This window comes from Palaemon carinicauda, chromosome 5 (genome assembly GCF_036898095.1).
Source record: "Palaemon carinicauda isolate YSFRI2023 chromosome 5, ASM3689809v2, whole genome shotgun sequence".
NCBI classification, from domain to species: domain Eukaryota; kingdom Metazoa; phylum Arthropoda; class Malacostraca; order Decapoda; family Palaemonidae; genus Palaemon; species Palaemon carinicauda.
Window position 1 is genome coordinate 73,033,102 of NC_090729.1, and position 12,500 is coordinate 73,045,601.

At 38.2% G+C, this 12,500-nt stretch overlaps 1 protein-coding gene across 1 annotated transcript in view; it reads right to left on the bottom strand.

The window, feature by feature from the left end:
- The window catches only part of LOC137641332 (snurportin-1-like), a 289,974-nt gene that overhangs the window by 24,060 nt on the left and 253,414 nt on the right, over positions 1-12,500 (bottom strand). The window contains exon 6 of the mRNA XM_068373778.1: positions 10,300-10,487. Coding sequence (XP_068229879.1) covers positions 10,300-10,487 — 188 coding nt within the window. The remainder of the gene's footprint in view (positions 1-10,299; positions 10,488-12,500) is intronic.

Genomic DNA, 12,500 nt, shown 5'->3' on the forward strand with positions numbered 1-12,500 from the left:
AAAATATCTCCCCTTGGGAGGCAGGCCACTCCCTACACTCTGCGCAGGGCAAACCCTGCTCCCCTGCTCACAACAATGCCTTCTACATGAAGGACACAGAGTGCAGGTCAGTATCCAGCAATGACAAGAATGTACCGCAAGCAGCACCCTTGCGCCCAAGACAGGTCCGCATGAAGGCGATCTGAAAAAAATCATGCACACCTGGAAAGTAAAAGCAATTAAAGATGTCCAATGACAGCCTTGGGAGGAGAGAGAGGAGACATCCACTCTCTACCGAGCCAAAAGAAAAAGTGACGTACCTCACAGCTGTAAGAGTATACAGTGATACCTCTACATACGATCTTAATTCGTTCCGTGAGTTGCTTCGTATGTTAAAACGATCGTATGTGGGAGCAAATATTCCCATAAGAATACACTGTAATTTGTTTAATTCGTTCCTCAGCCTAAAAACCCATGATAACTCCTTAATAAATTGCTACACATAATTACACTTAACATTAATACAATTGAATAATACAGAAATATCTAAAAAAGAATAATAACAAAGAAATGATAAATAAAAAGGGGGTTTTTACTGACACTTTACTTTAGAGACAGGCCAGCACAGGTGTAGGAATTGCTATGCAGGAGGAGACGGAAGATTAGCGAGGAGGTAGAGACGGCGACTGCGATAACGTACCGTAACTCACTCTAACTTACACTATGTGAACTTTAACCTAACTTGGCTAATTTTTATTTTTTTTTATTTTTATATTTTATATTTTTTTTACATTTTTTTTTTCTTTTCTATTTTTAATTTGCATCACTTTCACTCGATTCGGTCTTACTTTTCTTTGCTTCACTTTCATTCTCTTCATCATGATCACTAGACCGCTTCGTAGATTTTTTAAAGAAACTATTGGAAGAAAGTTGCTTGGTACGGCTTTTGAGAATTTTTCTAAAGTGTCTTAAACAAATATCATCGAACTACGCAACTACATGGCAAACCTGAAGTTTCTGTGGGTGATGCTTATCGATGAAATCAACCACGTGTTGATGATATGCCAACATCTGTGTTATAATATTGTTTTGTCCTTTTGCTCTTTCATACCTTACTCTGAACCGTTTGTCTGGTGATCTTTTCATACTTTGTTTACTTACCTGATGGAGAGACAGTCACAGCAATTTATCTAGTAATTCTCTGTTTCTTTTGTATTTCCTTTTGTTTATTCCATTTGTATCTACTTGGTTTAATTAGATTTACTTTGAGGATCTAACATAGTTTGTATTACATTTATTATGGGATCATTGCTAATTATGTTCATGGTTGTTTCAGGGAATAATCTACTGAAGTTTAAGTTGAATAAAGCTTGGGTAGCAGCAGCCAAGTCTTTTAATGTCACAACAATTTATTCAACTTAAACTATGGAGAAACTATTGAAACCTGCCCGTTTGGATCTGGACCCTAGCTTCCCTTCTGCAGCAAAAGAATGGCGGCATTGGCACAAGACTTTTTTCAACTTTATTCAAGAATGTGGTGAAAGGGCACCAAATAAACTAAGGACACTTGTGCACTATGTCAGTCATAATGTGTATGAATACATTGAGGAGTGTGTGGATTATGATACTGCCATTTCCACATTGGAAAAGTTATATGCTAAGACACCTAATGAAATATTCACCAGACATTTACTTGCTACTCGCCAACAAAAGGCAGGGGAAACTTTGGATGAGTTTCTGAGAGAATTGTGTAAATTAGGCAAGGACTGTAATTTAAAGTCAGTTAGTGCAGAACAATACAGAGTTGATCAGGGATGCTTTTATAAATGGCCTGGCCTCACCTATGATTCGGCAACGTCTTCTCGAAAATAAAACTCTAGACTTACAGGCAGCTTATGACCAGGCTTACTCTTTAGACCTAGCCCAACGTAATGCTAGTTTTTACAGTCACATGCTTCCTCATGTTGGGCATACTGCTGCTGTGGTTACATCGGATCATGCACTTATTACAGATGATCATGTGAAGAGTGAACAAACGTCTGAGAGGTGTGAGGTAACTGCTGGAACTCAAGTATTAGCGACTACTCTGTCCATGAAGAGAAAGTGCTTTTTTGTGGAGGTCCCTATCATATTCGGGCACACTGTCCAGCTCGGGATTCCATTTGCAATAACTTTGCAAAAGTGTGCCTGTCTAAATCTACATATGGAGGTAAATCTACAACAGCTACAGTATTTGATCCTTCACAGTCATCTGTTTTTGCGGCTAATGCTGGTACCTCTTTTCCTCAGAACCTCTATCGGGCAGCTACCTCGACAACAATTAAAGGACGGAAGTTGACAGCCCTTGTCGACTCGTGCAGTGATGACAGTTATATAGATGAAGATGTAGCGTGGGAATTGAAGCTACCAATAAATCCCACTGATAAGGACGTTGCTTTAGCACAGAAATCTTTGTATACAAGCTCTCCAGGTTATGTCAATGTAGACTTGACTCTTCATCTTAATGGAAAAACTTATTCATCCACACATCTAGTAGTAATGAAGGCCAAGAGCAGCATCAGAAAGTGACTACAGGTAGTCCTTGTTTAGCGATGGTAATTCGTTCCAGAAACTCCGTCGATAAACGAATTTGTCGGTATATAAATTCAAGATTATAAAAACATAGGTTAGGCCATTTCGTCATCATTCGGCAGTATGATATCTTTAATTTTTTCCTCTTTCATACATTAAAGCCTTATTTACTGTTTGGTAGTATATTTAAGTCTAATTTAATATTCTTGTCATATATTTGAAGATTTTAAAAACCTAGGTTAGGCTAGATTATCGAAAGTGAAGGGGCCTAGCCATTTCATCATCATTCGACAATACTTACGGTAGTGTACTACCATACGTACAGTTCATGTTTAAAGCTTCATACATTATTTAATTTTAGTTCAATATTAAGCCTTCATATTTACTAGACATTATTGTGTTTAAATGTGTTTCATTAAAGCACGTTTATATTTTCTTTTTCAATTTCTTGAGCATATCAATAATCAACAAATACTTTTAATTTACTTTCGATTGGCATCAGCTGATCTCAAGGTCACACTGCCGTATTATGATCATGTGCACATATGGTACGAATAACACTGATTTATAAAATTTTCTTAACCTTCAACATCTCTTCATAATGAATATTACATCAACGCCAATATATCATAGGGTATCACATTTTCCATACAGTTCGTTTATAGACCTCATAATTATTAGTTATAAAGGAATACCCACTCTCTCTCTCTCTTTCTCTCTCTCTCTCTTTCTCTCTCTCTCTCTCTCTCTCTCTCTCTCTCTCTCTCTCTCTCTCTCTCTCTCTCTCTCTCTATATATATATATATATATATATTATATATATATATACATATATACATATATATATATATATATATATATATATATATATATTTCTTTTTAATTCAGTTAAATCTTCATATTTCTTTGAAAAATATTAAAAAAATCTTTATATCATTATTTTATGTTTCGATTATGGGAATAGTAATGCATCGGAAGGAAATCACGATTTGCCTCATGCCTTTTGCCAGAAATATGACGTCATCAGACTTTTTTTTCTTAAATTTACGGTAAGTTGTACTAATCTTATAACTAATGATGCAGGCCACTAAAACACTTGATATCGTTACTCAGTGTTTCATTGATGGGAATGCTGTAATAAGATTACTCGGTAACGATGAAAGGAAATCATTGGGTTTGGCAGTGCGCTTCTGCCAGATACATGACGTCACAAGACACGTGACGTAAACTCTACGAAGAATGACTTGCAAAATACGTAAATCCATTTTCTTTTTTCTTACAAGAAATGAAAAGAAAATACTAACTTACCAAGCGAAAGTATTTCATTTTTATAATGTAAAAGGATATATATATATATATATATATATATATATATATATATATATATATATATATATATATACTGTATATTCAAGAAAATATTTGCCCTATTAACATATTTTCTTTAGGTAAATATCGTTCTATTATCAGAGATTAAATAAAACTAGCGTGCAGTCAAATTTACGCTAGGTAGTACTCATGACAACCGATACAGACCCGCAAAATTAGTATTGTACTGTATTACAGGGCAATGTAACCTAGGGAAAAAACTACTTTTTCCTATAGAAAAAGATACTTTTTGTATCGTTACTTACTATTTCGATAATGGGAATACTAACACTAATCGTTAGCCTATTGGAAGGAAATCACTGTATTGTCCATTGTTGCTTCGAGCTGTCATTGAACAAGTACGTCGTTAAACGAGGACTACCTGTATTGAATACGGTGGGCCGAAACCAGCGCTCAACTTATCTGGTGCTAACCCCTACTGTTCGTTGGCAGCCGCTGCTGTGGATGAGCCTTCTATCCTCCAGCATTTGTTACCTAATTGTAAGCCTATTGTCACTAAATCAAGATATTACTGTAAAGATAACAAAGAATTCATTGAAGCGGAGACTAGTCGTCTCTTGGCTGAGGGTGTTATTGTGGATAGCATATCACCATGGAGAGCTCAAGTTGTGGTGGTTAAGGATTCCTTTAATCGGCATAAGAAAAGGATGTGTGTTGATTATTCACAAACTATAAATCTATATACAGAACTGGATGCTTATCCATTACCAAGGATTGACACCATGGTTAATGAACTCTAAACATATTGCGTATTTTCGTCTTTTGACTTGAAAAGCGCTTACCACCAAGTACCACTAAAGGAATCAGACAAGAAGTATACAGCCTTTAAAGCCAACGGATGCCTGTACCAGTTCTGTAGAGTACCTTTCAGAGTTACCAATGGAGTTGCAGCCTTCCAACGAAATATGGATAAGGGTAGTGAAAGAAGAAAACTTACAAGGTGCTTCCCCATATTTGGACAATATCACTATTGCTGGACACAATCAATAACAACATAATCAGAACATGCAGCGCTTTCTAGAGGTCATCAACAAGAGGAACCTAACTCTCAATGCTACTAAAACTATTAAATCTGTGCGTACCATTAATATTCTTGGCTACTGTGTGGGGAATGGTGTAATAAAGCCTGACATGGAAAGACTCCGGCCTCTACAAGAACTACCACCTCCCACTAGTCAAGGATCTTTAAAGAGGGCAATGGGTATGTTTGCTTATTATGCTAAATGGATACAGAATTTTTCTGCTAAGATTCAACCACTAGCAAGAGTAAAGAAATTTCCTTTAGATGAAGAAGCTTTGCAGGCTTTCGAACTACTCAAATAAGAACTTGAAGGACCAAAACTACACTCTGTGGATGAAAATTTGCCTTTTGAGGTCGAATGTGATGCCTCGGAAGTAGCATTCTCAGCAGTACTCAACCAGAATGGCAAGCCTGTGGCCTTCATGTCTAGGACTTTACAAGGAAGTGAAGTTCACTATCACATCGTAGAGAAGGAAGCCATGGCTATCGTGGAGGCTGTACGTAAGTGGAGTCATTTTCTTGCAGGACAACACTTTGATCTTGTTACAGACCAACGTTCTGTGGCCTTCATGTCTGATAACAGGAAATGCACTAAAGTTGAGAATAATAAGATCCAGGAATGGCGGATGGAACTCGCAGCCTTCAGTTATACAGTACATTATCGCCCCGGTAGAGAGAATGTGGTTCCTGATGCCTTCACCCGAGCTTTTTGCGGTTCCGTGGTTTCTACGTCATCTACCCTCACTGAACTACATGGGAATCTGTGCCATCCAGGAGTGACTCGCTTGTTGCACTTTGTGAGATCGAAAAATCTTCCCTTTTCCACTGAGGACGTTAAGAAGGTCTGTGCTTCTTGCAGGATATGTGCAGAATTGAAACCAAGATACTACAAATTCCAAGAAGGAACACTCATTAGGGCAACACAACCAATGGAGAGATTAAGCATTGACTTTAAAGGACCAGATCCGACAGCCTCACGCAACCCATATCTACTTATTGTGGTTGATGAATATTCTCGTTTTCCTTTCGCTTTTCCGTGTCCTAACATGAACACAACTACAGTGATTAAGTGCTTAGAACAAATATTCAGCCTGTGTGGGATGCCTCAGTATATACTGTACATTCGGATCAAGGAACCTCATTCATGTCCAGGGAGCACAAAACCTATCTCGCACAGAAGGGAGTTACAACAAGTCGAACTAACCCTTTTCATCCAATCGGTAATGGGCAAGTGGAGCGGCTCAATGGTACTGTATGAAGGCAATCCAGCTGGCACTCAGGTCTCGAAATCTTCCCGATCAGCACTTGGAATTAGTACTCACTGATGTGATACATTCACTTAGATCCCTTCTGTCGACAGCAACTAATGTCACACCCCATGAACACTTTTTTGGATTTCTGCACCGCTCATCCTCGGGGAGCTCTCTGCCTTCGTGGCTTATGTCGTCAGGACCGGTATTATTGAGAAAGTTTGTCAGAACAAGCAAAAATGAACCCCTAGTGGATGAAGTTGAACTATTATCTGCTAACCCAACATATGCTAACATTAGACATCCCAGCGGACGAGAGTCAACGGTTTCCTTACGTGACTTGGCCCCATGCTCTAGGGATAATTCTGTTTCTGAAAATCAAGAACTACCTTCTGTTTCATTGTCACCAGAGGCCATACCATCTCAATCTCCAGTGTCACCCACGACAACCCATCAAGAGTTTCCAGAAGGTATGGGACTTCACCCAGAAGCTGAAATTAGAACAGAGGCTGCATCGCCTCCAGTAAGTAGATCAACCCGGGTGTCAAGGGCTCCGAACCGATATGGGTGGGATTGATTACTTATGAAGTGATGTAACCAATTTTATATCTAGAGGGAAAGAATGTTATAATATTGTTTTGTCCTCTTGCTCTTTCATACCTCACTCTGAACCATTTGTCTGGTGATCTTTTCATACTTTGTTTACTTACCTGATGGAGGGACAGTCACAGCAACTTATCAAGTAATTCTCTGTTTCTTTTGTATTTCCTTTTGTTTATTCCATTTGTATCTATTTGATTTAATTAGATTTACTTTGAGGATCTAACATAGTTTGTATTACATTTATTATGGGGTCATTGCTAATTATGTTCATGGTTGTTTCAGGGAATAATCTACTGAAGTTTAAGTTGAATAAAGCTTGGGTAGCAGCAGCCAAGTCTTTTAATGTCACAACAATCTGTTTTATTTCAGCCGAACCCAAGATGTGACCTACCTCCTCGATCTCCGACTCACTCAACTGCGCTTGGAACTCATCATACTGCTTGGCTTGCAGCTCCTTGAGTTCCTCGGTGGTGAGCTCTTCAGGATGCTCATCGATGAGTTCGGTGATGTCATCTTCATCGACCTCCAGACCCATGGACTTGCCAAGGGATACAATCTTTTCGACGTCTTCCTCGACAGCAAGCACAGGTCCAGGCTCGGGGCCAAAACCTTCAAAATCTCTGAGAGCAACAGCATCAGGCCAAAGCTTCTTCCAAGCTGAATTCAGTGTCCGACGAGTTACTCCCTCCCAAGCCTGATCTATGATCTTTAAGCAGTGCACGATATTAAAGTGGCTCCTCCAAAATTCACGCAAAGTTAAGTTGGTGCTTTGCGTGACATTAAAGCACTGCTTAAATAAGTGCTTAGTGTAGAGCTTCTTGAAAATTAGAGATGACTTGCTGGTCCATGGGTTGGAGGATAGGGGTGGTATTCGGTGGAAGATACAACACCTTGATGAATTTGTATTTGTCGATGATATCATCTTCGAGTCCTGGGGGGTGAGCGGGTGCATTATCCAAACAAAGCAAGCACTTCAAAGACAACTTCCTCTCCGGAAGGTACTTCTTGACAGCAGGGCCGAAAACTACGTTTACCCATTCCACAAAGATATGCCTAGTGACCCAAGCCTTAGAATTAGAACGCCATAGAACATGCAGCAGGTCTTTATTAATTCTATGTGCTTTAAATGCCCTAGGGTTTTCGGAATGGTAAACTAATAACGGCTTTATTTTGCAGTCCCCGCTGGCGTTGGCACAAAGTGCAAGAGTCAACCGATCCTTCATAGGCTTATGTCCAGGCATTTTCTTCTCTTCGGCAGTAATATATGTTCGACTAGGCATCTTTTTCCAAAACAGAACGGTTTCATCACAGTTGAAAACCTGCTGCTCTACGTAGCCTTCCTCCTCCATGATCTTTTCGAACTTTTAAACAAAATCATTAGCAGCCTTGGTGTCAGAACTTGAAGCCTCTCCATGCCGAACAACTGAATGAATCCCAGTCCGTTTCCTAAATTTCTCGAACCAACCTCGAGACGCCTTGAATTCCTCCGTCGTAGGATCGGTTGAACTCTCCCCTGCGTCACCCCCAGAGCCCGCCGCCTTCAAGTCACAATAGATAGCGCTGGCCTTCTCACAAATAATCATTTCAGTGATCGTATCGCCAACAATCTCCATTCTAAGTAAGCCATGAAAAAAGCAAGACAAAGGAAGTAAGGGAAACAGATGTTGCTTAGCAACAGAAAGAAGAAATAGGCCTGGCTCATGGAGGATTTATCTACAAAGATAAGAAGAGCAGAAATCCAAGGCTTCAAAAAAAGGCAAAAATAAAGGAAATCCAGATCAACAAAAGGCATTCCATCTCTTCCAGAGTAGGGCTACGACGTTCAGAAATAATGGTGATTCCCTTCGATGGCTTGACTGCTTTAATGGTTGCCTTCTGATTTATGATCGTCGAGATCGTAGACATATTCCGGCCATATTGTTTAGCCAGATAGCTAATACGCACACCTCGATCATGTTTTTCTATTATTTCTTGTTTTAGTTCTAATGAAAGCATTGACTTCTTCCTTTTCTCACCACTACTACTTCCTGAACCGAAACTAAGCTTTTTAGGACCCATGATTATACGTAAAATAAAAAATGAAACGTGAGAAAAGGAAGATAAAAAACTGTTAATAACGGAGCGAATAGAGAACAACCACATGATGCGCACGAGATGAGAGGACTGAACAAGGCGACGCTCGATTGGCGTCCCTCCAATGTGCTGCCGTCTACCAGCGTAAACAAGAAACTACGATCGACGCTTTGAGAAAATTCTATGTGTATGTTGGAGCACGACTTCGGGTGTCGAGACGCAAATTTGATCGAACTTTACTTCGGATGTTGGAAAATTCATGTAGATAATGTTGAGTTCTTGAAGATCTTTCTCAGGTTTTACAGCTTTTATTTTGAAGTCTTGAAGATCTTTCTCTGGTTTTACAGCTTTTATGTTGAAGTCTTGAAGATATTTCTCTGGTTTTACAGCTATTATTTTGAAGTCTTGAAGATTTTTCTCTAATTCTTAGAGTTTAACCGCTGTCTTAGAGTTTAACCGCTGCCACCATTTATTGGCGTGCTACTGTTATAAGCACACATTGAGTATGTGTTGTTTCAGATGTATGTAAATGGATAACTGAATACATCTTAATAGCTTTTAAGTATTTATTCTATAAAAACAACAGAGTTAAACATCTCCATCACTGGAGGAAGCTGGGTTGGTCCAGATGACCAATTCTGGTGAAGTACAGATATGAACTGACTAACTTATCGATATCACAGATATCGTATGCTCAGTTTATATTAGTCACGTCACAAACTCGGAAGACACCTGCATCCGGTGACGTCACAAACTTTCACACGCTTGAGACAATGTGTTGACGTTAAGAAGAATGTCACATTGCCGAGGTTTGAATCGTATGTCCTGTTTATGATTTGAATGACTACAGCAAGTCCCACGGTTAGCTCCTTCAACCAACATGACATATTACGTCATTTGTTTTAAACATGTAATATTAACTATTCTAACTATTACATATAGAGGTGGTTGGGTAACCCCAAGCCTACCCGCTCAAGCGGTTAAGTAGGAATGCCACCTCGCACTTTAAGTCTAATGGCTACCTTCCTGCTTTGCCAAAAGATAATTAAATAAATAACAGAAGGTTTGTTAGTATGGGAACCAAGCAAAATTAAATCTATGGTAAACAAGATGATGATGGAAACTATAAGGCAACAAATCAGAAGAACAAATGAGGCTTGTCACTAACCTCTGCATACAAGTTTATATTTAAAAAGGAAGAGTCATTACTTGAAGTAAAGATAGAATATTGAAGCTTGACCTTGAATGGGATGGGTGAAGAGAAGGGAGTACTAATGCCACCTCAGAGAGATCTCTCACCCCCAAAAGAAATAAAACTTCAAGGCTTTAAAATTCAATAGTTTCCCTATGTATGAACAATACAGAAAAGTATCCTATTCATTACTGTAAAAATAAATCATGAAAAATGCTTACCTAAAATCTCTGGAATCATATAGGCTTTGAGCCATCCAACTAACGGTGTTGGTCCGTGTGTGTAGTGAGTTTCACGATTATAAAATAGAATTCCATCTAACTCCACAGAGAAAGGTAACTGACCTCCGTCCCCGAATAACTTGGATAATGCTTCTGGCGAGGATTCATAATAAGGAAGTCTTTCAAATCTAAAATGAGAAAACAGTGTATAATAACATTTACCATAAGTGAAATCCTACTTATAAATCAAATGGAACCAGTTCTGAGTTAGGAATATCAGCTCAGGGATCTGGTTAAACTATTCTATTACAATATTTCTTAACCCTTTTACCCCAAAGGACGTACTGGTACATTTCACAACTCATCCCTTTACCCCCATGGACGTACCGGTACGTCCTTGCAAAAAAATGCTATAAAATTTTTTTTTCATATTTTTTATGTTTTGAGAAAATTCAGGCATTTTCCAAGAGAATGAGACCAACCTGACCTCTCTATGACAAAAATTAAGACTGATAGAGCAATTTTAAAATAAATATACTGCAAAATGTGCTGGGGAAAAATATAACCCCTGGGGGTTAAGGGTTGGAAATTTCCAAATAGCCTGGGGGTAAAAGGGTTAACATGAAAGTTATTGGGATATTAAACTAAACGTCCATTCTAAGTAAGCCATGAAAAAAGCAAGACAAAGGAAGTAAGGGAAACAGATGTTGCTTAGCAACAGAAAGAAGAAATAGGCCTGGCTCATGGAGGATTTATCTACAAAGATAAGAAGAGCAGAAATCCAAGGCTTCAAAAAAAGGCAAAAATAAAGGAAAGCTTAAGGATTACTAAAGAATACTGTATTCAAGGGAAAACTTTTATAAACCCACCTCAGAGTAGGAAGAACTCTCTGACTCTCTCACTAAAATTGACAAAACCACTTAGGCTTCTTTATCAGATCTTCATTTAATTTAATGTCCACTGGAGCAAGGATCTAACATATTTAACTATTTATGTAATTTTGGGGATTAAAATCTGTTGTATGTAAGGACTTTTATGAAATAATTTTAAAGGGTTTCTGGGACGTCACTGGCAATAGTGTTTTTTTTTTTTGTTAGAGCATGTTTTGAGCAATCAACTGCCAAAGCATAATGTAGTTTTACTATAACTGACTGATTGCATTTAACAATACTGCACCATTAATTCCATAAAGTTATCACTCTTTATTCTAGTCAATCTCTTTCATGGATGATTAGAAGTAGAGAGGCTACCAGATGCCATAATGATCTCCCAACATCAGTGCAGTATGGTAACAAAATATATCCATTGGGAAGTTTGAATAAAGTATAATAAGCTAATTTCACAACTTTAGGCCAGTAAGTAAAGTTGAGTAATGATAAATTCACCACCTTACAGTTGCAACAGGGAAAGACTACTGCTCATTGGATGGCTTTACTGTATTTGGTGTTATATACTGTTACTATAAATATCAAAGGTTAAAGGTGTCGGGTTTCAGTTCCAGTCTCACCAGAATATCAGCCGGGAAAGCCTGATCCCATACTGTGGTGCTCAACCACAGCAGTGGCCTCCCAAGTAAATAGCTTAAACTCATAGTCAAAGGCTGGGATCAATCTGATACTATGCCAATACATGGCAAACACATTAGAACTGTTTTTCTTCTAAAGATTGGTATGGGGAATTTCTTTTATATAAGGTAGTCGCCGACTTACGACGGAGATAGGGACCGAGAGGCTCGTCTTAAGTCAATTTCGGCGTATGTCGAACTAAAAAAGTGAAGTTTCCATAGATTTATCAAGCTGTGTTATGATTCGGCAATCATCCAAGTCATATTTTAACAATATTTTCTTACTGTACCTCATTATTTAATTTTCTTGTTCCATAGTATATCTTATGCTCTAATAAATCCCTATTGTATTCTATTTTTCAATTTCGGAAAAATTTTTGCAGTCAACAATTACCAACTTTTTTGTTTATCTTTGGTTGTGATCAGCTGTGCTGTTGATCTGACGGTCCCACATTGCACATACAAATGGTGTCTTGTTTATATAATTACGTAATTTATTTGAAATATATTCAAGATGAATATTATATACAGTACCAGAATGTTACATGATGATATAGTTTTCGTATACTTCGTTTATAGCCATTATTTTTAACCATAGAAATATGTTCTCTCTTTTTCTGTGTGTGTACGTGGGTTT